The 24,050-nt window shown below is 51.1% G+C and overlaps 1 protein-coding gene across 1 annotated transcript; it reads right to left on the minus strand.

Annotated features, from left to right (window-relative positions):
* Positions 1-8,633: 8,633 nt before the first annotated feature.
* On the minus strand, positions 8,634-11,563 carry LOC149753324 (uncharacterized). The gene is made up of 2 exons (XM_089923873.1): positions 9,999-11,563; positions 8,634-9,916 (listed from the first exon to the last, which is right to left on the minus strand). The coding sequence occupies exons 1-2, from the start codon at positions 10,590-10,592 to the stop codon at positions 9,011-9,013; spliced, it is 1,500 nt and encodes a 499-aa protein (XP_089779999.1). The 5' UTR covers positions 10,593-11,563; the 3' UTR covers positions 8,634-9,010.
* Positions 11,564-24,050: the final 12,487 nt, after the last annotated feature.

Genomic DNA, 24,050 nt, shown 5'->3' on the forward strand with positions numbered 1-24,050 from the left:
GTAAGGTCCTAATTAAGTAACCACCTTTAAGCTTTTCTAGACACCAATTAGATCAATTATCCAAATAAGGCTAGCTCAATGTATTGTTCACTCTCGACTGATTTAGGAAGGTTTTAGGTTTCATGGGATTTACATCTAATGTAATAATCTACCCCATACCATATGTCATGTATTTACATCTTATGTAACTGTCACATTGGTTCATGTTTACATCCTATATTGTTACGGGGGAAATAAGCCGCCATGCCCCACGTGACCGGCACGCGCGCCCAGGAAGACTACGGCTGCCCTTTGATCCAGCAATCCGACCCCGAGTCGGATATCCTCGGCTCCGCAGCCCAACCCCGAGTCGGCTGCCCTTTGATCCAGCAATCCGACCCCGAGTCGGATATCCTCGGCTCCGCAGCCCGACCCCGAGTCAGCTGCCCCTTGATCCAGCGCTCCGACCCCGAGTCGGAGATCTCTTGATAACGACAGGCTATTCCCCAGAGGCACGCCGCGGCCTCCTGCTCCACTACTCCCTGCAACGGCCGTATCCGATGCTGCTCCACGATCTCCTGCATCAGCCGTACAAAGCGGAGCCCCACTATGCCCTGACGTGGCCGTACCCGGTGCTGCTCCACGACGCCCTGTAACGGCCATGTCAGTGGCCACACCATCGTGCCCCACGATAACGAACCCCCCTGAGAGACCCCCCAGCCAGGTATATATGCGGCTGGGGGGAGAAAGGGGGGAGGTGAGCAATATCTCCCAGAGCACTCTCTTACTTGCGATTATCACCTCTCCTCCTCCTCCAATCTCCTCTGACTTGACCGTCGGAGGGCCATCACCACCCTGGTGGTGGTGCAAGGCTTGTTTGCAGGTTTCTTGGCGGAAGGTGGAGCGCAGCCAACACCAACCAAGACAACTCAGACGGAACCCCGTTCACACCGCAGTGCCAATCGTTCACGGTTTGGACCACCAGCAACAGTTGGCGCTAGAAGGAGGGCCCGAATCTTAGAACGATCGTAATGGCACGGCGAGGTGGTCGTGGAGCTTCCAATGCTTCCGGTCGCGGAGCCTCTCGCGCCTCCGGCCGAGAGGCTGCTGCGTCCCCAACGCACTCTCAGCAGCACTCCACCGCCCCTTCTCCCATTCAGACGGTCGAAGCTGCTCAGTTCGACCAGCTAGCCCAGCAGGTTCGCACCCTCGCGGAGGCAGTGCAGAATCTGCAGGGTGTGATCTCTCGGGTGCCGCAACGGGCTCAGGAGCCGCTGCCCCCCGAGCACTCGCCTCTTCCTCACAACCCGCGCTCCTTCGTCTCCCATGGAGAGGAGCGCCGGCGCGAGGAGGATTCTCGAGTACGGTCCATTCTGCCAGGACCTTCTCATCGGAGCTGTGCGGGGTACGAGAGGCGGACCCGGGCGCGTTCTCAGACACCCCAGTCCTCGAGGGGCCCGCACTCCAGTCGGTCCCCCTCGCGCCGCTCCTTGTCCCCCACCCACCGGTCGCGCTCTCTGGACCGGCGGGTGGACGATCTCCACAGACAACTCCAGGTCCTGAAGGGCCACTCCAAAGATCCCTTTGCTGACTTGGAGATCTCCTCCCAGCCGGCGCTTGCCTCGAGGATCCTGCGGACCCCGAACCCGCCGGGGTTCAAAATGCCGGCGATCGAACCCTACGACGGGGCGGCGGACCCGCGGGACCACGTGGAGAGTTTCAGGACTCTTATGCTCCTCCATGGAGCATCGGATCCGCTCCTCTGCAAGGCCTTCCCGGCGACCCTCCGTGGCCCGGCAAGGGCATGGTTCGCCGGCCTGGAGGCTAACTCCATCCAGTCCTTCGACCAGTTCACCCGCTTCTTCATCAGCCATTTCGCCGTCAGTAGCAGGCGGCGACTGGTCTCCGACTCCCTCTTTAATGTCCGGCAAAACGAGGGAGAAAGCCTGCGGGATTATCTCACCCGCTTCAACAAGGCTACACTGGAGGTCCGGAACCTGAGCCAGGAAGTGGCTCTCTCAGCCCTGAAGCGTGGCTTCCGGAAGGGCAGACTCACCTTCTCCCTGGACAAACGCTTGCCGCGGAGCTTCCCGGAGCTGTTATCTCGGGCAAACCAGTATGCAGATGCCGAGGAGGCAGCATCCCACCGGAACAAGGAGGCCGCCGAGGCCCCTCTAAAGCCCGGGAAGAAAAGGCGAAAAGAGGCACCCCAGAGGAGGAGCCCGACGCCTCAACGCCGGCGCAGAAGCCCGTCACCAGCAAGGAACCACGGCGCCACACGCCCTCGTTCTCCGCACCGACGCTTCAACCGGTACACCCCACTCCTGGCCCCCCGGGCCCAGATCCTCATGGAGGTCAAGGGGCGGGAGGACCTCCCGGTCCCGAGGCAGATGAAGAAGATCCCTGGGAGGAGGCCTTCTCGGGCGTACTGTGAGTACCACCGAGACCACGGCCACGATACCGAAGACTGCTTCCAGCTTCGGGACGAGATCGAGGCTCTCATTCGCCGAGGGCGTCTCGGTCGATATGTAAACGACCGACGTCCCCCGGCAGACCCGCGTCCGGCCGACCCGGCCCCTCAGGAGCCTCGGGAGCAGAATCGACCCGTTGCGGGAGTGATCCACACCATCACTGGGGGCTGCTCTCGGCCCGTGAGGAACGCAGGGGGCTCGGCGGAAGCATCAGGAGTGGCCGTCGCGAAGAGGCAGCGGGTCGGAAATGTAATCACTTTTTGTGATGAAGATGTAAAGGGGGTTCAGACTCCCCACGATGACGCCATGGTGATCTCTCTCACTATGGCGAACTATGATGTAAGGCGTGTTCTTGTGGATAGTGGAAGCTCAGCTGATATTTTGTATTACGAGGCCTTCCAAAAGATGAGCTTGTCCCGACAATTGTTGCACAAAACATCCACCCCCCTCATAGGATTCACTGGAGACGCTATCTCGGCCGAAGGTGTCATTGAGCTGCCTGTGACTGCGGGCGTCGCACCCGCAGAAGCCACGGTGCGACTCGGGTTCTTGGTCGTCCGTGTCCCCTCGGCCTACAACGCTATCCTCGGACGACCCGGACTGAACGCCCTTCGCGCGGTGGTTTCTACCTACCATTTGCTCATGCGGTTCCCCACGGCGGCCGGGATCGGAGAGGTCCGAGGTGACCAACCAACCGCACGGCAGTGTTTCCTAGCAACTCTCAAAGGGAAGAAGCCCATGGAGGCCCTGAGCGTCGAGTCCCTTGACGCCAGAGACGAAGTGGCCTTGCGGCACGGGGAGCCGGCCGAGGGCGTAATTGAAGTTCCCCTCGAAGAAGGCCGCCCGGACCGCACGGTCCGGGTCGGTGCCAACCTCGACTTGGAAGCTCGGCTCCGGTTAGTGGAATTCCTCCGAGCCAATGCTGATGTGTTTGCCTGGTCGGCGGCCGATGTACCTGGGATCGACCCGGAGGTCATTTCTCACGCCCTCAACGTCGACCCGACCCACCGACCAGTAAAGCAAAAGAAGAGACACTGTGCCCCGGATCGGATTCGGGTGGTCGACCAGGAGGTAGACAAACTCTTGGAGGCAGGTTTCATAAGGGAAGTGAGCTACCCCGAGTGGCTGGCAAACGTCGTACTTGTCCGGAAGGCGAGCGGAAAGTGGAGGATGTGCGTCGACTACACCGACCTGAACAAGGCGTGCCCCAAGGATAGCTTTCTGCTTCCGCGAATAGACCAACTGGTCGACGCGACTTCCGGATATCAGCTGCTGTCTTTCATGGACGCCTTCTCCGGCTACAACTAAATAATGATGGCTCCACAGGACGAGGAGAAAACGGCCTTCATAACAGACAGGGGGCTGTACTGTTACAAGGTAATGCCCTTCGGTCTGAAGAACGCTGGCGCTACTTACCAGCGCCTCGTCAATAAAATCTTCAAGGAGCAGATCGGCCGGAACATGGGGGTGTACGTGGACGATATGCTGGTAAAGAGCCGCCATGCGGATCAGCACATTGCGGATCTGGAGGAGACCTTCGCCACCTTGCGGAAGTTTCGTATGAAGCTAAACCCAGCGAAGTGCGCCTTTGGTGCTTCGGCCGGGAGGTTCCTCGGCTTCATTGTCAACCAGCGGGGGATCGAGGCCAACCCGGACAAAATCAAGGCCATCCAAGATATGTCCCCTCCGACCAAAGTGAAGGAGGTTCAGGAGCTCGCTGGGAGGGTCGCCGCGCTCGGACGATTTGTGGCAAAATCGGCCGAATGCTGCCAACCGTTCTTCAAGGTGTTGAAGCGCCCGAAAGACTTCCTCTGGACGGCTGAATGTCAAGTGGCGTTCGACCAGCTCAAGGAGTACATGGCGTCTCCTCCCCTGCTGTCCAAGCCGCAAGAGGGGGAGATGCTCTACCTTTACCTGGCGGTCTCCCCAACCGCAGTCAGCGCAGTACTGGTTCGGGAAGAGGCAAAACTTCAGAAGCCCGTGTACTACACCAGCCGAGTCCTCCGGGATGCCGAGACGCGGTACACGAAGGCTGAAAAGATCGCCTTCGCGCTGCTGACTGCGACCAGGAGGCTTCGCCCCTATTTCCAGGCTCATTCTGTCACCCTTTTGACCGATCAACCACTGCGGCAGATCCTCAGCAATCCTGAGAATGCGGGACGGCTGGTGAAGTGGGCAGTAGAACTTGGTGAGTTCGACATCCGCTACCAGCCCCGGCCCGCCATCAAGGCCCAGGTGCTCGCGGACTTTCTCGCTGAGTGCACTGTGCAGGAGACGGAACCTAGGCCGCCAGAAACACCCAGCCTCGATCTCCCGATCTGGACGCTCCACATTGACGGGTCGTCGAACCCTGAAGGTGGAGGGGCTGGGCTGGTCCTTACCAATCCCGATGGAGTGATAGCCGAGTATGCCTTGAGGTTCGGATTTCCAGTGACCAACAATGAGGCGGAGTACGAGGCCCTAGTCACGGGACTCAAACTCGCCAAGGAGCTCGGCATCCGGCGTCTGAAGGTCTTCACCGACTCCCAGCTGGTGGTCGGGCAGGTTCGAGGGGAGTTCGAGGCACGGAGCCCGACCATGCAGAGCTACGTCCGGAAGGTGCAAGCACTCATTCCCGACCTCGGCAGTATTGACATTCAGCAGGTCCCAAGGAGCGAAAATGCTAGGGCCGACAGGTTGTCCCGCTTGGTGGGCGCTGAGGCACACAACTTGTCAAGGGCGATATACCTGAAGACCCTAGATGCCCCGAGCATCGGCGAGGCTGAAGCGGTAATGGCAATTGATCCGGAACCATCTTGGATGGACCCGCTTGTAGCTTACCTCGCCGAAGGGATCCTCCCCGAAGATGAAGATCAAGCTCGGCGACTTGTTATGAAGTCCGCCCACTACGTACTCTACGAAGGGAGGCTGTATCGGACCTCGTTCACCGCCCCCCTCTTAAGGTGCCTCCGCCCTTCGGAAGCGGCTTACGCCCTCAGCGAAGTCCACGAAGGCATCTGCGGATCGCACCTGGGGGCTAGGTCCCTGGCACATAAGATCATGAGGCAAGGCTACTATTGGCCGACCTTATTGGAAGATTCAAAGGATCACGTACGGAAATGCGACGCCTGCCAGCGCCATGCCAACATCCAGAGAGTCCCCTCTGTTCCCTTGGCGCCAATCACCGCCCCCTGGCCCTTTGCACAGTGGGGAATGGATATCCTCGGACCGTTCCCCATCGCTTCGGCCCAGCGGAAATTTTTGATTGTCGCCATCGACTACTTCACCAAGTGGGTGGAGGCAGAGCCACTGGCCACCATCACGGAGGCGCAAGTCCGGAAGTTCGTAAAGAAGAACATCATCGTCCGATTTGGGGTACCTCGGGTCCTCATCTCGGATAACGGTCGACAGTTTGATAACAAGCATTTCCGAGACTTCTGCGAGGAGTTCGGGATCGAACATCGGTTCACGTCCGTGTCGCATCCCCAAACCAACGGCGAGGCCGAGGTCACAAATCGGACAATCCTCCAAGGTATCAAAGCGCGGATCGGACGGACGGGGCAAGCTTGGGTCGAGGAACTCGAGAATGTCCTTTGGGCGTATCGGACCACGCATCGGACTCCTACCGGGGAGACGCCTTTCAGCCTAACCTATGGCACGGAAGCCGTTGTCCCCGTAGAGCTCGGACTTCCCTCACCTCGGGTAGCCGCACACCGACCCGAGGCCAACTCGGAGCAACTCCGAGGGAACCTGGATCTCTTGGAAGAAGCAAGGGAAATGGCGCAGGTTCGGATGGCAATGTATCAGCGGAGGGTGGCCCGATATTACAACTCCAAAGTCCGACCGAAGCTTTTCAGAATTGGAGATCTGGTGCTGAGGCGAGCTAAGGCATCTCAACCTACGGAAGGTGGGAAGCTAGCGCCGAATTGGGAAGGCCCGTATAAAGTTCGTTGGGTAAACCGACCTGGCTCCTACCAGTTGGAAGCCCTAGACGGCCGAGAAATTCCAAGGGGCTGGAATTCCGCTAACCTGCGGATGTATTACCAGTAGAACAACAAGGCCAGAAAGACAATTTGAAAAGGTGCGACACTTTTCATTTCAATAATTTCTGGTTACAATGGCGTGCTCGTGTGATTACAAGGAATTCCCAGAGGGGAATTAGGGAGTAAAGAAAGCAAAGAAGAGGTGGAGAATCTGTGGAGCTGAGGACCGAGGATCCCAAACCCTCAATCCAAAGCAGCTGCAATCCCACCGGAAGTGGGTGCTTCTAACCGGAGGCGCCATCCAGCACCTCACCAAAAAGACGAGGAGCCGCCGCAGAAGAAGCTCCCGCTGCCCCCAGGGGAACGCCGCCTCCAAAGGATATTCCCATCCTCCCCAGTGGTAGGAAAGAGAAGGAATACGAGGGGGAAGAGCATATGGAGGCGCGGTCCCGGACTGAGCGTCTGGTGCAGAGCTCAATCGGGAGGCTGAACTTCAAGGAGGGGAGATCTGATCCCGGATGAAACGCCTAGAGCGGAGCTCCGCCGGGAAGACCCTCCTTGTTGATCCCAGATGAAACGGCTAGTTGGCTGAAGTCGCAAGGGGAGCGTCTCCCCTTTCCTTCAACAGGAGTCTCTCAGTCATATGCCAAGGAGGAGGTCCGCGATCCATGGCAACCTGAACAGCTCCGGCTTGGCAAACTCCATCGTACCTGCACCTGTATTTATAGCCGAACTGCGGCCCCCTGGTCGTTCCGATGCGGGTGGCTCCAATAAATGCAGGCGCATTGAAACCGGAGCCGTTCCGGCTCCCGAGGCGTATCTCCCCGCGATTTCCTAAGCGTCATTCTCCTTAAACCGCATTCTTTGTGCAGGACAATCCGGGTGTCATGTACCCCTAGGTCCACATATCTCCGCTCGCGCCCAGGCCGTATCCTCCTCGAAGAACCCGCGTATCGCGGCCGCTCAACTAACACTCCTCGCAAGCAGCAGCTGGTGATCCGATTTCCCAGGTAACGCATTAATTAGCGTTTAATGCCCTTCTCGTGTTCCCCCAGGCAACGCTTAGAGAAAAGGAGAAACATGATCGCGGCTGGCCACGGAGAAACCCCGTCGGGCAGCGAGCGACAAGCGCACGACCAGCGAGCGGAATTTTCCGAGGCTCGGCCCTCGGATGCCTGGCTAACCCGATGATCATCCCGGGAGCAGACTAGCCGGAAGCCCCGACCGGTCGCCTCGGCTTGCGCCAGCCTTGGCCGACCAACGAGCGGAATTTCCTGAGGCTCGGCCCTCGGATGCCAGGCTAACCCGACGATCATCCCGGGAGCAGACTAGCCTGAAGCCCCGACCGGTCGCCTCGGCTTGCGCCAGCCTTGGCCGACCAACGAGCGGAATTTTCTGAGGCTCGGCCCTCGGATGCCAGGCTAACCCGACGATCATCCCGGGAGCAGACTAGCCTGAAGCCCCGACCGGTCGCCTCGGCTTGCGCCAGCCTTGGCCGACCAACGAGCGGAATTTCCTGAGGCTTGACAACCCTCGGATGCCAGGCTAACCCGACGATCATCCCGGGAGCAGACTAGCCTGAAGCCCCGACCGGTCGCCTCGGCTTGCGCCAGCCTTGGCCGACCAACGAGCGGAATTTCCTGAGGCTTGACAACCCTCGGATGCCAGGCTAACCCGACGATCATCCCGGGAGCAGACTAGCCTGAAGCCCCGACCGGTCGCCTCGGCTTGCGCCAGCCTTGGCCGACCAACGAGCGGAATTTCCTGAGGCTTGACGGCCCTCGGATGCCTGGCTAGCCCGATGATCATCCCGGGAGCAGACTAGCCGGAAGCCCCGACCGGTCGCCTCGGCTTGCGCCAGCCTTGGCCGACCAACGAGTGGAAGGTCCCGAGGCTCGGCCCTCGGATGCCAGGCTAACCCGATGACCATCCCGGGAGCAGACTAGCCTGAAGCCCCGACCAGTTGCCTCGGCATGCGCCTGCCTTGGTCGACCAACGAGTGGAATTTCCTGAGGCCTAACCCTCGGATGCCTGGCTTGGCGCCGGAAGAATTTCCTGAGGCCTAACCCTCGGATGCCTGGCTTAGCGCCGGAAGAATTTCCTGAGGCCTAACCCTCGGATGCCTGGCTTGGCGCCGGAAGAATTTTCTGAGGCCTAACCCTCGGATGCCTGGCTTAGCGCCGGAAGAATTTCCTGAGGCCTAACCCTCGGATGCCTGGCTTAGCGCCGGAAGAGTTTCCTGAGGCCTAACCCTCGGATGCCTGGCTTAGCGCCGGAAGAATTTTCCGAGGCCTAACCCTCGGATGCCTGGCTTAGCGCCGGAAGAATTTCCCGAGGCCCAACCCTCGGATGCCTGGCTTAGCGCCGGAAGAGTTTCCTGAGGCCTAACCCTCGGATGCCTGGCCTAGCGCCGGAAGAATTTCGGGAGCCAGGAGTCAGCAAGACGCTACCGAGAGTTAAAAGAAAAAGAAGGACGAAGGCGAGATGAAGAAACATTCAACTTGCATTAATTTTCATTGTTTCAAGGCCGAGGCCCATACAATTTGGCAAAACCCCGGTATACAAAAAAAAAGAGAAGACAACGAAAGGTACAAGAGGTCAGCTTGGAGGAACTCCCGGGTCGGGAACGTCGGGCTCGTCCGCAGGAGGTAGGGAAGCAGCAGGAGAACCAGCAGGCAATGGCGCCGGAGAGGAGTCGAGAAGGGAAATCTCGCTCAGGTCAACTTCGGGGTACTTAGCCGACACCCTTGCCAGGCCCTCCTCGAAGCCTAAGATAAAGGCTTCGGCCCCCGCGTCCGACGCGTCACGGACAAACTCGTCGGACTGACGATAGGTCTGTACTGCCTCCGACATATCATGAGCGAACTCGGCGGACTGGCGATAAGCCTCTACCGCCTGACGCCCGATTTCCGCACTCCTCTCGGCCAGCGCCGCCTCTGCCCGCTCCATAATCTGGGCTTTCGCCTCCAAGACCTTCGCCACAATCCGGCTTTCCGCCTCGGTGGAGACCCTCAGCAGCTCAGCCCGAGCCTCCTTGTGCTTCGCTTCGGCAGCAATGCGAGCAGCCTCAGCCTCCGTCAGGCGCGAATGAAGCTCCTGATCGCTCGCACGGGACTTCTCCAAGGCCGACTCCAATTCGCCCAGCTTAGCTTCAAGAGACCGGATTCGGTTGCGGGCGTTGTCGGCTGACCGCTGGGCCTTCTCCCACCTCTCCCGGTAGTCGGCAGCCTTCCGGGACTGCTTCTCGGCCCGCTCATCCGCCTTCTTGACCTCGCCCTCGAGACCCGAGGCAAGCTCCTGAGCCTCCAACAGTTGCCTCTCGAGGGCAGCAAAGCCGAGTGCCCGCTCTTCGGCCTCCCGGAGCCTCGCCTCGAAGTCCCCGGTTGTCCTGCCTGCCACAGCCTGGCCTCCCTTTTCCACTGCTTTCAGCCGGTCCTCGGCCTTCGCCAGAAGCCCCGCCTGTTCCTTGTAGCACTCCTCCAGACGGATCATGTACTGGGCGAGCTAAGAAATAGGAAAAATAAGGGAGTCAGGCGGAGAACAACAGAGCCAATAAATGGTGAAAAGCGGCCAGAAGAACACTCACCGACATAAGACAGACACAGCTGGCAGCCCCAACGTCAGAGACCTCCAACTCCCGGACCCGCCGACGGTCCTTCTCCAGCAGCACTGTTTCGATGAGATTTCGGGCGCCATCGGTAGTGAAGGCAGACCCCGATTTCTCCCCAGAGCCGGACGGTGGTTCTGCAGCCTTACCCCTATCCATCGCCTGGGGAAGAGTCCGGCCGATCGCGCTCGGGGCGGGGGTCACCCCAGGAATTGATAGGGTCCCGCTCGGTCGGGGCCTCGGCGCGTCCCTCCTCGAGTCATCAGGAGCCGACCGAGTCGAAGGCCGGGTCGGGGACCGATCACGTCCGACCCGTCCGTCTCGGGCAGGCTCGGATGATACCTCCGGAGTAGCGGCAATCTTACCACCGGAGGGCTGATACAGCGTCAGCTGCCGGTCCGTGCCCACGACGTCTCCCTGATCGGTGGGCCCGGACTCGTCGGTCGGCGTCGGAGGCACCTCCTTACGGGACTTCTTCGCCGGTGGGGCCCCGCTCGGAAGAGCTCGTTTCCTCCTCTGGGCTGCTTCCAGCAGGGACGCCCTACCAACAGCCTTTGTCTTCACCGACCGCATGACGTCGTCGATCTCTGCAAAAAGGACGGGATAGTCGGAGACGGAGAAACCAAAGGAAAGAACGGGACGAAAGAAGGAAAAAAGTCAAGAAAGAATCGGTGGCGGACTCACGGTCGGTGGGGACCGAGCTCAGACCGACATTCACCAAAGTATCCTCGGAAATAAGGCGGGCCACCGGGGGGAGCTGGCCCTCGGCAACCAACCCCTTCAAGGCGGCCAAGCCATCGGACTCCTCCCTTGACAGTCTCGATAGGCCGATCGGAGACTTCATCGGGGTCTCCCAGGTCGCCCTGATTTCCCAAGAGGGATCTGCATCAACAAAAAAGAAGCGCTCCTTCCATTTGTGAATGGAGGTAGGAGCCTCCTTGACAAGGCCGCATCCTCGCCGCGCTGCGAAGCACCACCACCCTTTGTCCTGGGGGTGGCCGCTCAGGCTGTAGAACTCCCAAAAAACATTCAGGGTGGCGGGGATCTCGTGCATACGGCAGAGAACCTGGAAGACCGTCAGGGCCCGCCACGAGTTCGGCACCAGTTGCGTCGGTGCCACTCTTAAACCCCGTAGCACCTGCATGACCAAGTCCGAAGGGGGAAAGCGGAACCCGGCCTGGAGAATGCCCTCATTGATGGCGATCTTCCCTGGAGGAGGATGGGACATCCTCTCCTCAGGCCCCGGGAGCGTGGCGTTGCAGGCCTCGGGAAGGTGGTACCGAGCCACGAGTCTGTCTAAGTCTGTGGCGACCAGCTCCGACTTAATTTGGTCTGCCCTCACTTCGCCCATTCCTAATGGCCAATAAACCTACGGTCAGGACGGGGACAGGAAGGGGGGAAAGACCGGAGCGACTGGAGTACACTAGTATAAGAGGGGAAAGTATGGAGAGCCCTAAGCTGAAGAATGGGGAAAACTCACCGGAAAAGAGGTAAGAGCGGCTCCGAGAGCGCCAAAGGAGAAACGAGCGAACAGTCCGACGGCAGCAACAGTAGCGCAAAGGGAAAACTTGAAAATATCTGTAAAGAAGAAGACGGACGGGGAAAGGCCCCCGATTAAATAGGCGGAAAGGCAAGTGACGCCTCAATGACGCCAGAGGACGCCTGGCTGCCGAAGGGTCGCTCGCGCCCCAAAGGCGAATCGACACCATTAAGGAAGGATGTCCGCCGAAATCCTCAGACTGCCGGGTCAGCAATAACCGCCATACGCTATAAAAAGGGCGGGGAGCTCGAAGCGCGCGCGCCTCTCCGAGGAACGGCGGCAATCCCGAAACATCACTCCCTTCACCTGTTCCCCTTCTGGTTCCAGGCTCGGAAGTGGGGGGCTACTGTTACGGGGGAAATAAGCCGCCATGCCCCACGTGACCGGCACGCGCGCCCAGGAAGACTACGGCTGCCCTTTGATCCAGCAATCCGACCCCGAGTCGGATATCCTCGGCTCCGCAGCCCGACCCCGAGTCAGCTGCCCTTTGATCCAGCAATCCGACCCCGAGTCGGATATCCTCGGCTCCGCAGCCCGACCCCGAGTCAGCTGCCCCTTGATCCAGCGCTCCGACCCCGAGTCGGAGATCTCTTGATAACGACAGGCTATTCCCCAGAGGCACGCCGCGGCCTCCTGCTCCACTACTCCCTGCAACGGCCGTATCCGATGCTGCTCCACGATCTCCTGCATCAGCCGTACAAAGCGGAGCCCCACTATGCCCTGACGTGGCCGTACCCGGTGCTGCTCCACGACGCCCTGTAACGGCCATGTCAGTGGCCACACCATCGTGCCCCACGATAACGAACCCCCCTGGGAGACCCCCCAGCCAGGTATATATGCGGCTGGGGGGAGAAAGGGGGGAGGTGAGCAATATCTCCCAGAGCACTCTCTTACTTGCGATTATCACCTCTCCTCCTCCTCCAATCTCCTCTGACTTGACCGTCGGAGGGCCATCACCACCCTGGTGGTGGTGCAAGGCTTGTTTGCAGGTTTCTTGGCGGAAGGTGGAGCGCAGCCAACACCAACCAAGACAACTCAGACGGAACCCCGTTCACACCGCAGTGCCAATCGTTCACGGTTTGGACCACCAGCAACATATATAAATATGAAACTCTTTCATATATTATATGATTACATCTTATGTAATCACATAATTATTTCAATTTACATCTTATGTAAATGACCTATTGTTTAAGATTTTTATTCATATCTCATGTAAATAAAATTTGTTTAAATTATACATACATCTCATGCATATATTAATTTTAAACATAAACTAAACATGATCAAGTACATGTGCATCTTATGCATGTATTTTAGATCCGAGTCTTTTAATCTATTATGCTATTCTCTAAATTTCAGATCATGCATTAATTGATTTTAAACATTGTAATCTAATTGCAATTCTAACAACAAGTTGCAAGATCAAAGGAAAAAAAAATCTGCATGCTGAAAATTTCAATAATCTGAAATTTTAGCACGCAGAAAATTCAGCAAGCATAATATTTTAAAATCAGATCTAAAAATGTGTTTCATCAATTCTTAAATCCTAATCATACTCGCAAAAATATAGCTCTGATACTACTGTCGAGTTACACCCCACGTGATACGACGATCCCAACGGAATATCGCACGGAACGTCGTTCATCATATGAACGTGCCACGGATCATAGAGTTCAAAATTTTTTATGGATCAAAATCTAGAAGACTTTTGAACTCATGAGGGAAGGGAGATTAGGATCTGAAAAAGGTTGATTAAATATCATAAAAACTGAAATAAAAATCAGAAATAAGATTTGAAGATCCCATCTTCAAACTTTATGCGGGTGGAAAAACACCGCAGCCTGACGATCATAGGAGGTTAATGTTAGAGATGCATAAGCATCTGGCCTCTGCAGGTATCCGCACGAGGACATGATTATCTAAGATCAGATCTTACCAGAGTACTAGCTCCTTGTAAAGATCTCTCATGACTATCAAAATGATAAGAAAAAGATCAGCAACTTACCTCCTTGAAGAAAAACTCTTTCTTCTTCAATCTTGCTCGCGATGGAGGAAGAGGAAGGATGAAGCTTTCACTGTAGATCTTCCTTTTCTTGCAACCATGGAAGAAGAGGAAGAAGAAGACCTCTTGCAGCCATAGAGAAGGGAGGAAGAAAAGGGCTTGGGCGTGGAGGAAAGAACTCCTTCTTTCCTTGGGCATGGAATCTCTTCCCTTGATTCTCCTCTCAAGCTTCCAACGCCTTGGAAGAGGAAGAAGAATCCCTTCACCTTGTTGCCGTGGAGAAGGAAGAAAGGAAGAGGGAGGAGGCATGGAGAAGGAACTCAATTCATCCTCTCACACGCCTCCAATGCCCCTTTTATAATTGATGGCCTAGGGTTTTTCCAAGGCTTATCATGACAAGAGATAAACTCTTCATAACCGCCCACCCTTGGATCAATGCCAAGTGTCCATGGTGCCATGATCATGTGGATTAGAATCCACTTAGGTGGCGCCTCAAATCAATGCATGACATGTGTCCTTGGATCTAGAGATTTGAGCCTAACCACATTGGGCTTGGACCTCTTTCATGGCGCTATTGTTGAGCCTAATCACATTAGGACTTGTCCCTTAATTAGGTTAACTCCAAATCACATTAGAAGAATTAGATGGGGCACCATGCATCCTACAATGCCATGGAACTTTAGAGTCCGCATGGTATGAGCACGACTTAATGCATTTTCATCCTACAATACTATGTGGATTTTAAAATCCGGATAGTGTGAACATGACTTAAGACATATATCCTAATCTAATCAGGGTTGACCCAATTATGAGCCCAACTCAATTTGGGTCGAATCCAATTTGATTTGGCTCATCAAATCAGCCCAATTGCAATCCAATTGCAATCAATTCTACTTAATTCTTCTTCTATTAACTCGCTAACACTTAGTGGGTTAATTCAATCACCAATCACATTGATAATCGATATCAATATTATTGAAACTTCTTTCAGTGGACTGAAACAATTTCAGTTCTACTCTTAGGGTTCACTTATCACCAAGTGAATGCCTTCGAATCTCACAATCTACTAGTGACACCTAGCAGTATGTGGTGGCAACCTAGCAAAATAGAATATCTAAATCTCTAGGTGCAATTAGCATATGATACAGTTCCTCTATCATGGATCATGACAGGACGAAGGTTATGGATAACTCGTCAAACCCCATCGTCCGTCATATGTCAAATTTATTCGACTTCCAGTTCGAGATATGAAAAACTTTTTTTCGAAAATACCTGATCAGAAATTTATCGAACTTAGTCTTATATATCATATATAATCACTTCTAATCTATCAAGGTCGATAGATCTCATCTAGATGCAACTCTATTCCAAAATGAACCTACTGTAGCTAATCTGCATCACAAGGATCCAAATAGCTAGGGCCCAAATTTACATGCTCGTCAAACTACAGCAACCTCACAGTGAATAGCTGAGGCATTGCAGGTCAAAGGACCAGTCATACAACTGCAGTATAAGTAGTCGCTGACGAGTGGATAGACATTCATGTGACTACTTTTTTTGGTCACGCTTAGTACACTTGTTCTCTAACAAGTACTTGCACAATTACTCCAGTGTCTCTACACTGTGAACTCGAGACTCATCCATCTGACTAAGTGATCTGTGCACTAATATCAGTGGATCGATCACCGCTCTCGTGATGGATCCATCGATCAGGAATATTTAAAAATTAATACCTAATGACACATGCCTCAAATTCTCAACTCCTTAAGACATCATCTTATTAATTTCTTGGATGATTCATGGACATATACAAACATGAATGAATAATAAATTGCCCAATCTTATTAATCAATTAGAGTCAAATTATAAATTTATGCCTCAGATTACAAATATGCGTCAGCCACATTGGCTTATAGGGCATACTTCTGACAAGAGGAATGATAGGTAAAAGTTATGAAATAACTTTCTAGCTTCTTCAATAGTTGAAAAAAAGTTTATTATAGAAAAGCTCTAATTGAGACACGACAGAAAGCTATTCTGTATCCTACTATTTTATGCCATTCTTGTATTATGCTTCTAATCCTGTTGGATAAATTACACTATCATCTTGTATGCAGGTCTTAACTGGTGGAAATGATCACATCATATTTTGTCATGTTGACTCATTTTGGGGTGATCGCTTAATGATAAGATCTTTGGATTAAAAAAGAGGCCTCATGGAGTCCATAGAAAAGATTTTAAATGCAAAACATGTTTAAAACAAAAAAGATGGATTAGATGTAAAAAGCATTGCTCATGAAGCTTTTGAATGTTTATTTGCTATATTATGTTCTCAACATAGGTAGACTTTAAGTTTTGATATTTATCGAAAAAGCTATATGAATCTATAATTGAGGGGAAGTGTAACTCTTGTTATGTAGTATCATAGAAATTTCAACTCCAGGAAAGTTTCTTCCTTGACTTCTTAAAACCAAAGATGTTATGTTCTTTTTTCTTTCCTTTTTTTTCATTTTTTTAAAATAGAACCTTAGCATGGTTAAACTATGCTAGGAAGAAGTCTACTTGGGGTTATTATAGAAATTGAAAAGTTGGAAAAAATAACTGTTTTTATATAGTGTTAGATAGGATTTGGGTAAGTTTTTAGTCCTTTTTGGTTGGATATTTGAGATGTGATCTCGCCCTCATCTTTTTATATTTTCAGTTATTTTGATTCATCTGCACTTTTTTTTGGAGTACAATATAGGAGCTATCGCCAAACTAAAGTCTGTAACAATTTACACCACATAGATCATCAGCCAAAATGTTGCCTAAATAAGTTGGAACATTGGTATAACGATGGATGAAGTCTCCATCAATTGGCCATTCAGCAACCCAATCGGCAGCCTGATTACCTTCATGGTAGATGTGGGTTGCCTAGAACATTAAACACACCCTCTTCCAATGTAGGATGGCCTATAGCAGGGAGTTGGATGCCTGCTTTCCTTGGTTTCCTGCATGAATTCATGATATAATACTAAAAGAGTCGCCTTCAAACCTGTTGCTGGAATTTGGACCCGGGGACGACCAGCGGCTGAGAAGGAGGAGCTCCGGCGTGAGATGGCGGGTGGCGGTCCGTCGGCGGGCGGCATCCTCCGGAGGACCTGCAAAAAGCCGGTGGCCGAGGTTTCCGGCGCCGGCCCTCCGATGCTTAAGTTAGAGGGGGCTAATGTGTGGAGGAAGAGAAAGTATCTTTTAGAGTTTCGAAGTCCAGCCCCCTCTAAGAGGGAGGGTTTTTTTTTTTTTATAAAGAGGTACAGGATTACCTGCGATGTGATGGGGCGAACGGGTTACCATCATGATTGAGCATGATCGTGTGAATTAATGCACGATCGTGTGAGATCAGGCTGGAGCCAGTGAGTCATCATGGCTGATCGGACGTGGCTGAGCGGGCCAACTGCTTGCCGTGGAGGGCTTGAGATCCGTAGATAACATGCACATTGATTATTGAGTGAGCCAGAGATCAGCGGAGGCCATGCGCATTGATTGTTGAGTGAGCCGGAGATCTGCAGAGGCCATGCGCTTTAATTGTTGCAGGGCATGGTCCCCAGTCGAGCTACAGAAGGAGGTGACCGTAGCGGGTGGATAGTGAGGTCGGGCTTCCGAGGTCAAGGATGCTAAGGTTGGGTGCCCGGGTCGGGTGTCTCGGAGTCGAGCGCCTGGCCGGGGGCCAGGTCGGGAGCCCTGAGGTCGGGCCTCCGGTGGGGTGTCTTGAAGTTGGACGCCTGGCCGAGGGCCAGGTTGGGAGCCTTGAGGTCGGGCCTCTAGTGGGGCATCTTGAAGTCAGACGCCTCCAGGTCGGACGCCTCCAGGTCGCGTGCCGGTGATGCATTCATGCATTTTGGGATAATCCGTTTGTGAGACCTTGAAACTGGGCCCGGTCCATTAACTGGCCCAGCCCCAATTTTGGCCTCACGTGCGTCGCACGTGAGGGCGCGAGATGAAGGGAGAAATCATCTCGAAGAAGCCGGGATCGCCTGGTTTTTTAGGGCTTCTCCTCCTCCCTTTGAGACCACCGGAAGAGGAGCCGCCAGACCTCCTTCATTGAGCGATCTTCTTCCTCGTGCAGCCACCCAAGAGGGAGAGAGAGAGAGGGAGAGAGAGCTGTTGAAGCCTGCTCCTCTTTGGTTTGGGTGGTCTTCTGCTACTTCCCTTACCGTCGGAAAAGAAGAAAGCCGCCGGATCTTCGCCGGGGCTGAGGTAAGGTTCCTAGCTTCATCTCTTTGTTAAACCATTTGAAGAAAAAAAGAAAGAAAGAAAGAAAGAAAGAAAGAAAGAAGAAGAGAGAGAAGAGGGGACTTACCCATGTGCAGCCGCAAGCGTCGCCGATGCTGCTAGTCCCCGCCGCGGGCTCTTCCTCTCTTGAGCTCTCTCTCTCCTCCATGGGAAGAAGAGAGGGTCAGTCGCCGCCCTTCCAAGCCCTCTCTTCTCCACGGGACAGAGAGAGGGCTGGCCACTGCGAGTCATGGGCACCGTCGACCGGCCGCTGGTGCCGCCGGCCTCTGGCCGCCGCCCCTTCCGAGCCTCGGCATGGGGTCGCACTGTTGGGAATTGTACCCTAAGAGTCAATCGTCAGCATGTTGATGATTGATTTTGTAAATGAAGTGACAAATTAATAAAATATTATTTTGGTATTATTCATCATTTTTTTGTACATCTTTAAATGAACTCTTGTAGTATGATGAAGTTCTTAGAATTCTTTTATGATAAAGGAGGATTTATCTGTGAGTCCTTAAACCAGTTCACGACCAAATGATATGCTGTAATAGGACAAAGCATTATTGAGTTTAGGTCATTGTGTGACATATACGTTGGTTGTTCTCTTAACTAAAGAGTATGGAGATACTAATATGTCACACAGGTGAAGTGTAGGAGTACATTTTACTAAACGTGACTAATTCCGGAATGCTCTACTGTCAAGAGATGTTCCGAGTAGATATGGGTATATGTGTCCCTCAGACCTGAGATCACCACGGTGATTAGTAAGCAACTCGCTGTACTTTGGTATTGGACTAACTGAATTTCTATTTCTAGGATGGAAGGTCACTGGGTGCAGTCAAGTACTTGCGAAGTCAGTGTGTGAGTCAAGATGGAATTGACCCCTCCTGGTGACAGGAGATAATGCCCTTGTGGTCAATTTAGCAAAATCTGGGCCAAGGTAATCCTTGTGAGGAGTCAAGATTTGTAAAAATTGAATCACAGAGTGGATGTACTATTACAGAGTTGACAGAACTCTGATGTCATCCTGGCATTAGGAGTCATAGGGATGAATTATACGGTAACCATAGTCCAGGGTTCCAGAATATTGCTTCGCAATAATTTTGCCTATCCGGACGTCGGGTACCATTACTAGATGGTCACATCGATTAGTATAGAAAATCATTCATGTGCTACCGACTTAGGTTCAAACCTATGGGGTCACACGCATAGAAGTTTTCTAGGTTGATCATAAAGGCTGATGGACGATTAAGAATCATCCAGGGATAATTTGGTCAATTCAATTGACAAATTATCCTAAGTAAAATATTGCTATAAAATAATTAATGAATTATTGAAGGATTAATATGTAATTAGATTGTTAATTGACTCAATTTGATTGAGTAATAGAGCTTGGGTTGAGCCAAATTGAATTAGCTTCAATTTGGGCTACATTAGGGTTTGACCTAATTAGATTGGTTTTAAACCAAGAAGATTGGGCTTGACCTAATTAATGGAACTTGACCCAATTGGATTGGGCACGATCCAAGATCCTCATCTGATGAAGATTCTGAATTCAAATATTTGAAATTTGAATTTGAGATCAATTCCTAAAAATTAGGAACCTAGTTTTGGAAATCAGATGACACATGTCACCATCACATCAATGGCACTATAGATGGGATTTTTTCTTTTTAGTTGATGGCGCATGATGACACATGGCAAGGATCTATGGTGTGGCGCCATGAAGAGAATTTATCCTAATTTGATTAGGATTTCAATTTCTTCATTTGATGGCGCCAAGTGACATGTGGCGAGATCCTAGCAGGGGATGCAAAATTAGGGGGCAAGCGGCTGCTTTCTTTTGGAAGAAATTGTTAGAAGTATGCCCTAGAAGCCAATTTGGCAGACGCATTATTTTATTCTAGGACATAATTTTGTACTTGACTATTTATTATTGAATAAATAAAAGGCATCTTTTTCATTCATGTTCTTATGTGTCCATAAATCGTCCAAGGAATTAATAAGATGATGACACATATTCTCAAGAGTTGAGAATTTGAGGCATGTGTCATTGGTGATTAATTCCTGAATTGCTCCTGATCGATGGATCATCACGAGGACGATGATTGATCCGCTGAGATTAGTGCACATATTGCTTTCTTTGATGGACGAGTCTTGAGTCCACAGTGTAGGGATACTGGAGCAATTATGCAAGTGCTTGTTAGAGAACAAGGGTACTGAGCATGACCAACACAAGAAGTCACTTGGATGTCTATCCACTTGTCAGTGACTTGCTTGATGTTGCAGTAGTGTGACTGGTCCTTTGACCTGCGATGCTTCGGCTACTCACAGCGAGGTTATTGTAGTTTGACTGCACAAATACATGGTCTCTAGCCCTATGGGTCCATGCAGTGTAGATTGGCTGCAGTAGGTTCACTGTAGGAGTAGGGTATGCATCTACAAGGAATTTATCGACCTTGATAGATAAGGAGAGATCCTATGTGATTTATAAGACTGAGTTCGTAAGACCTCGGCCGGGGCAGATTGCACAGTGGAGAAAGAGTTCTCCGCTCTCGAACTTAAGTCGAATAAATCTTGACATATGACAGACGAAGGGGTTTGACGAGTTATCCATGACCTCCGTCTTGTAGGGATCCACGATAGAAGGACTGTATCACATGATAACTGCACCTAGAGGTTCATCATTCTATTCTGCTGGGTAGCCACTACATGCTGCTAGGTGTCACTGGTAGATGGTGGGACTCATAGGGATTATCTTGATGATCGATAAACCCTAATGAGTAGAGTTGGAATCATTCCGACCTATTGAAAGGAGTTTTCAATGATATTGTGATAGAGATCACAATATATCTCACTACCAGTCAGAGTAGAACCTATGGGGTCACACACACTAGAGACATTGACCGATCCGATGGTTGAATCGTGATTAGGAATCACAAGTAATCAATTCGATTGATAATAAGTTGAAGAAGGAACAAAGGGAATTAATTAATTGGACTTGAAACAAGAGTCCTACTTGGAGTTGGATTCTTGGAGTCCTAATTGGATTAGGATTAGAATTCCTACTTGGACCGGGATTCCTACTTGGACTGGGAATCCTATTTGGAGTAGGACTAGGATTCCTACATGGAGTAGGATTCCTATAATCCTAATGAGATTAGGAGTTTTGAATTAAATTTGGATTCCTACTTGGAGTAGGATTTCTAGAGTCCTAATCGGATTAGAACTTCGAATTCAAATTAGAGTCTTAATTAGATTAGGACTAGAATTAAATAAATCCTAATGGGATTAGGACTTCTTAAGTCCCAATTAATTATTAATCTAATGAATCAAGATGACTCCTAATTAGATTAGAATTGAAGGGTTCAATTGAGTCATGGCTCATCAAGTTCTAATTGGATTAGGACTTACCTAGATTAAAACCCAAATTGGTTCACCCTCGGTCCAAACCTAATTATATTAGAACCTAACCAAGAGTGACCTTCCTAATCCTCCTTAGAGGAGGATTAGGTTAACCATGAAGGAGGGGCACACGCCCCTCCTCCTTTTCCTTGCTTGGTGCGGCAAAGAAGAGGGGCCGGCGCCCCTCTTGGAATTTAATCAAGGAGCTCCGACAAAGTAGGAGCTCCACATGCTATTTAAGAGGAGGCGTGGGGCTGACCTAGGGCATTCATTGAAGCCCTCTCCCTCTCCAATTCGTGGCCCCCTCTCCTCCCCTTTCCTTTGTTCAGCCGCAAGCAAAGGAAGAAAAAAAAAGGTGGCCTCTTCATCCTCCGTTCTTCCTTCCAACGCAGGGAAAAGAAAGAAGGCTGCAGGGGCTTTGATCTTCTTCCTCTCTTCATCCTTCTTCTTCCTCCTCCCAAGCACAATCAAGGGTTGATTAAAAGGAAGGACATCAGCCATCAAAGTTATCTCTGCAAGGGAGCTAGCACCCCGGGGAGATAGAAAGCTTGGATCGGTTCCTGCTTCGTGTGGATACCCGTAGAGGCCGGGCACTTGAACGGCTTCAAGCGAACCTTCATCCAAAAACCACGATCATCAGTTTGCGGTGATCATCTACCCGCACAAGGTGAAGATCTGATCTTCTAATATTTTTTAAAAGTTTTTAATCCTTATCTATCTACGAACGGTTTTAAACAACGTTCATGCGATGAACGGTTGATCCCACGCGTGCCTCTTCCGCTGCATCTGAAATTTTTGAAATTTTTCTGCGGCATGGGTGGGTATTCTAACAGTGGTATCAGAGCCAGGCATCGTAGATTAAGGTAAGAATTAATTATTCATAGGCTTATTAGATCTGAAATTTAAATGATTATGCATGCTGAAAATTTTCTGCATGCAGATTTTTTCTAGGATGCTGATTTTTGCATGCTGATTTTTATGTGATAAAAAGATGATTCTAATTGCATTGTTAATGGGATTACAAAGTTTAGAATCATGATTAGCATGATCAGCAACCTATGTCATGAGATAATCAATTAGATTTCAGATCTGAAAATTATAATTGTTGCATGTGGTGATGATCATAGGATTCAAACCCTTTTGGTATCAAATGTAATGACCTGCGATGTGATCTGTAATGTCATGTAATTTTTCAGATGCTTGCATGCATCTTATTTAATGTTTTGAGAGGCCTGCGTGCCTCCTAAAAGAGGATGTAATTTATTATTATTTTTATTTTATATCTGGTTGTATTTCTGTGACGTGATGTACGTCAACGATCAAGTTGAAGACAAGGCATGAGATGAACGGCAATCCAAGTGGTTGATGGCGATGGGATCAAGAGTTGATCAAGGATCGAGTCAAGGAGACTTGGAACCAATTCAAGAGTTGAAGATTAGTTGATCGATTGACGTGCATGTGCTTGTAATACGATCTAATTAGAATCCATGATCATCACCTATTTAAAGTTTAGCTTTATTTGATGCTGCGATTATAACTGCCTGTGCTGTGCCGTTTGCATGTGATGTGAATGAGAGTCGGGTAGATAGGTTTACATGTGATGTAGCAAACCCAATGAGACCTAAATTAAAACCTCCTCAATCAAGTCGAGAGTGAACCAACATGAGTGTTGACCCTCTAATGGATTTTGATGAATACAAAACACTAGAGCATAATTTCCTTTATCTTAACAAGTTATTTGAGGATTTTAGTTGGTTAATTAAGAATATTGTTATGAAATGTCTAGGCAAGTTCCCATGATTTTTAAGAACTTATTGAAGAATTTTTGAGATGAAAGAAAAAGTTCAGGGACAGCCGAGACGTCTCCGGGTTGTCTCCGAGATGTCTCTGGCACAAACAGGAAGAACTGGCACGTCTGGAGACGTCCCCGGTACCTGCGGAGACGTCCCCGGAGCGCGGAGACGTCCCCTGAAAAAGCGGAGTCGACTCTCTCAGAGAATTCCAGAAGACTTGTTTTTCGGAGATATAACGGCGGAGACGTCCCCGTAAAGCGCGGAGACGTCCCCGGAGCGCGGAGTCGTCCCCGAAGAAGCGGAGTCGTCCCCATGCAAAAAGCGCAAACAAGCGGAGACGTCCCCGTAAAGCGCGGAGACGTCCCCGGAGCGCCTAGGACGCGACTAACAACTTTTTCAGGTTTGATTTGAATTTCAAACGTCTCTTTTTTGTGTCTAACGGCTATATTTGCTTTTTGGGCTATAAAAGGGACCTCTTAAGTGCTTCTCAACATCTTCTTACCAACCCAATACAAGATCATTCAAGAGAGAAGAGAGAAAAAGAGGTTCAAGGGAGTTAGTGCATTCAAGTGAAGAAATCAAGCGCCTTCAAGTTTTCCAACAGATTTCGTGCTCAACTACTCTCTCCCGTTTGGCATTCAAAGCTCACATTCAAGCCAACGCGATCCACATCGGAAGAACCATCATCTCCCACGCTTCCAACGGCTAAAAGGGTTCTTGCGGGTTCTATTGTTTATATTGTTATATTTGCTTGTTTAAGGAGCTTTGATTTGTTTTAAACCTTTATTCTAATATCTTGTAACTTGATTCAATCAAGGGATTGAATCAAAGGGTTAAGGTTTGTTGGTGAGCCAAAGGGAAAAACCAACGTTGTAAGGTTGTGGTTGGTGAGCCTTTGGGGAAAACCAACTGGGTTGGATTGTGAGCCCGTGAAAACAATCGGTTGGTTCGAGTCGGTAAGCCTGTGAAAACCGACCGAGTTTGTTGTGATCTCGTAAAACAACAAGTTGGGTTGTGAGCTTGTAAAACAACCG

This window comes from Phoenix dactylifera, chromosome 6 (assembly GCF_051530095.1).
Source record: "Phoenix dactylifera cultivar Ajwa chromosome 6, Ajwa_hap1_PhDact_Kaust_v1.1, whole genome shotgun sequence".
NCBI classification, from domain to species: Eukaryota; Viridiplantae; Streptophyta; class Magnoliopsida; order Arecales; family Arecaceae; genus Phoenix; species Phoenix dactylifera.

Excerpts from the sequence above, each read along its gene's own strand:
- LOC149753324 (XM_089923873.1), bottom strand. The coding sequence starts at position 10,592 with ATGCGGTCGGTGAAGACAAAGGCTGTTGGTAGGGCGTCCCTGCTGGAA. Across the intron at positions 9,917-9,998 it reads GCTGTGTCTGTCTTATGTCG|CTCGCCCAGTACATGATCCG; the intron begins GTGAGTGTTCTT and ends CCTATTTCTTAG.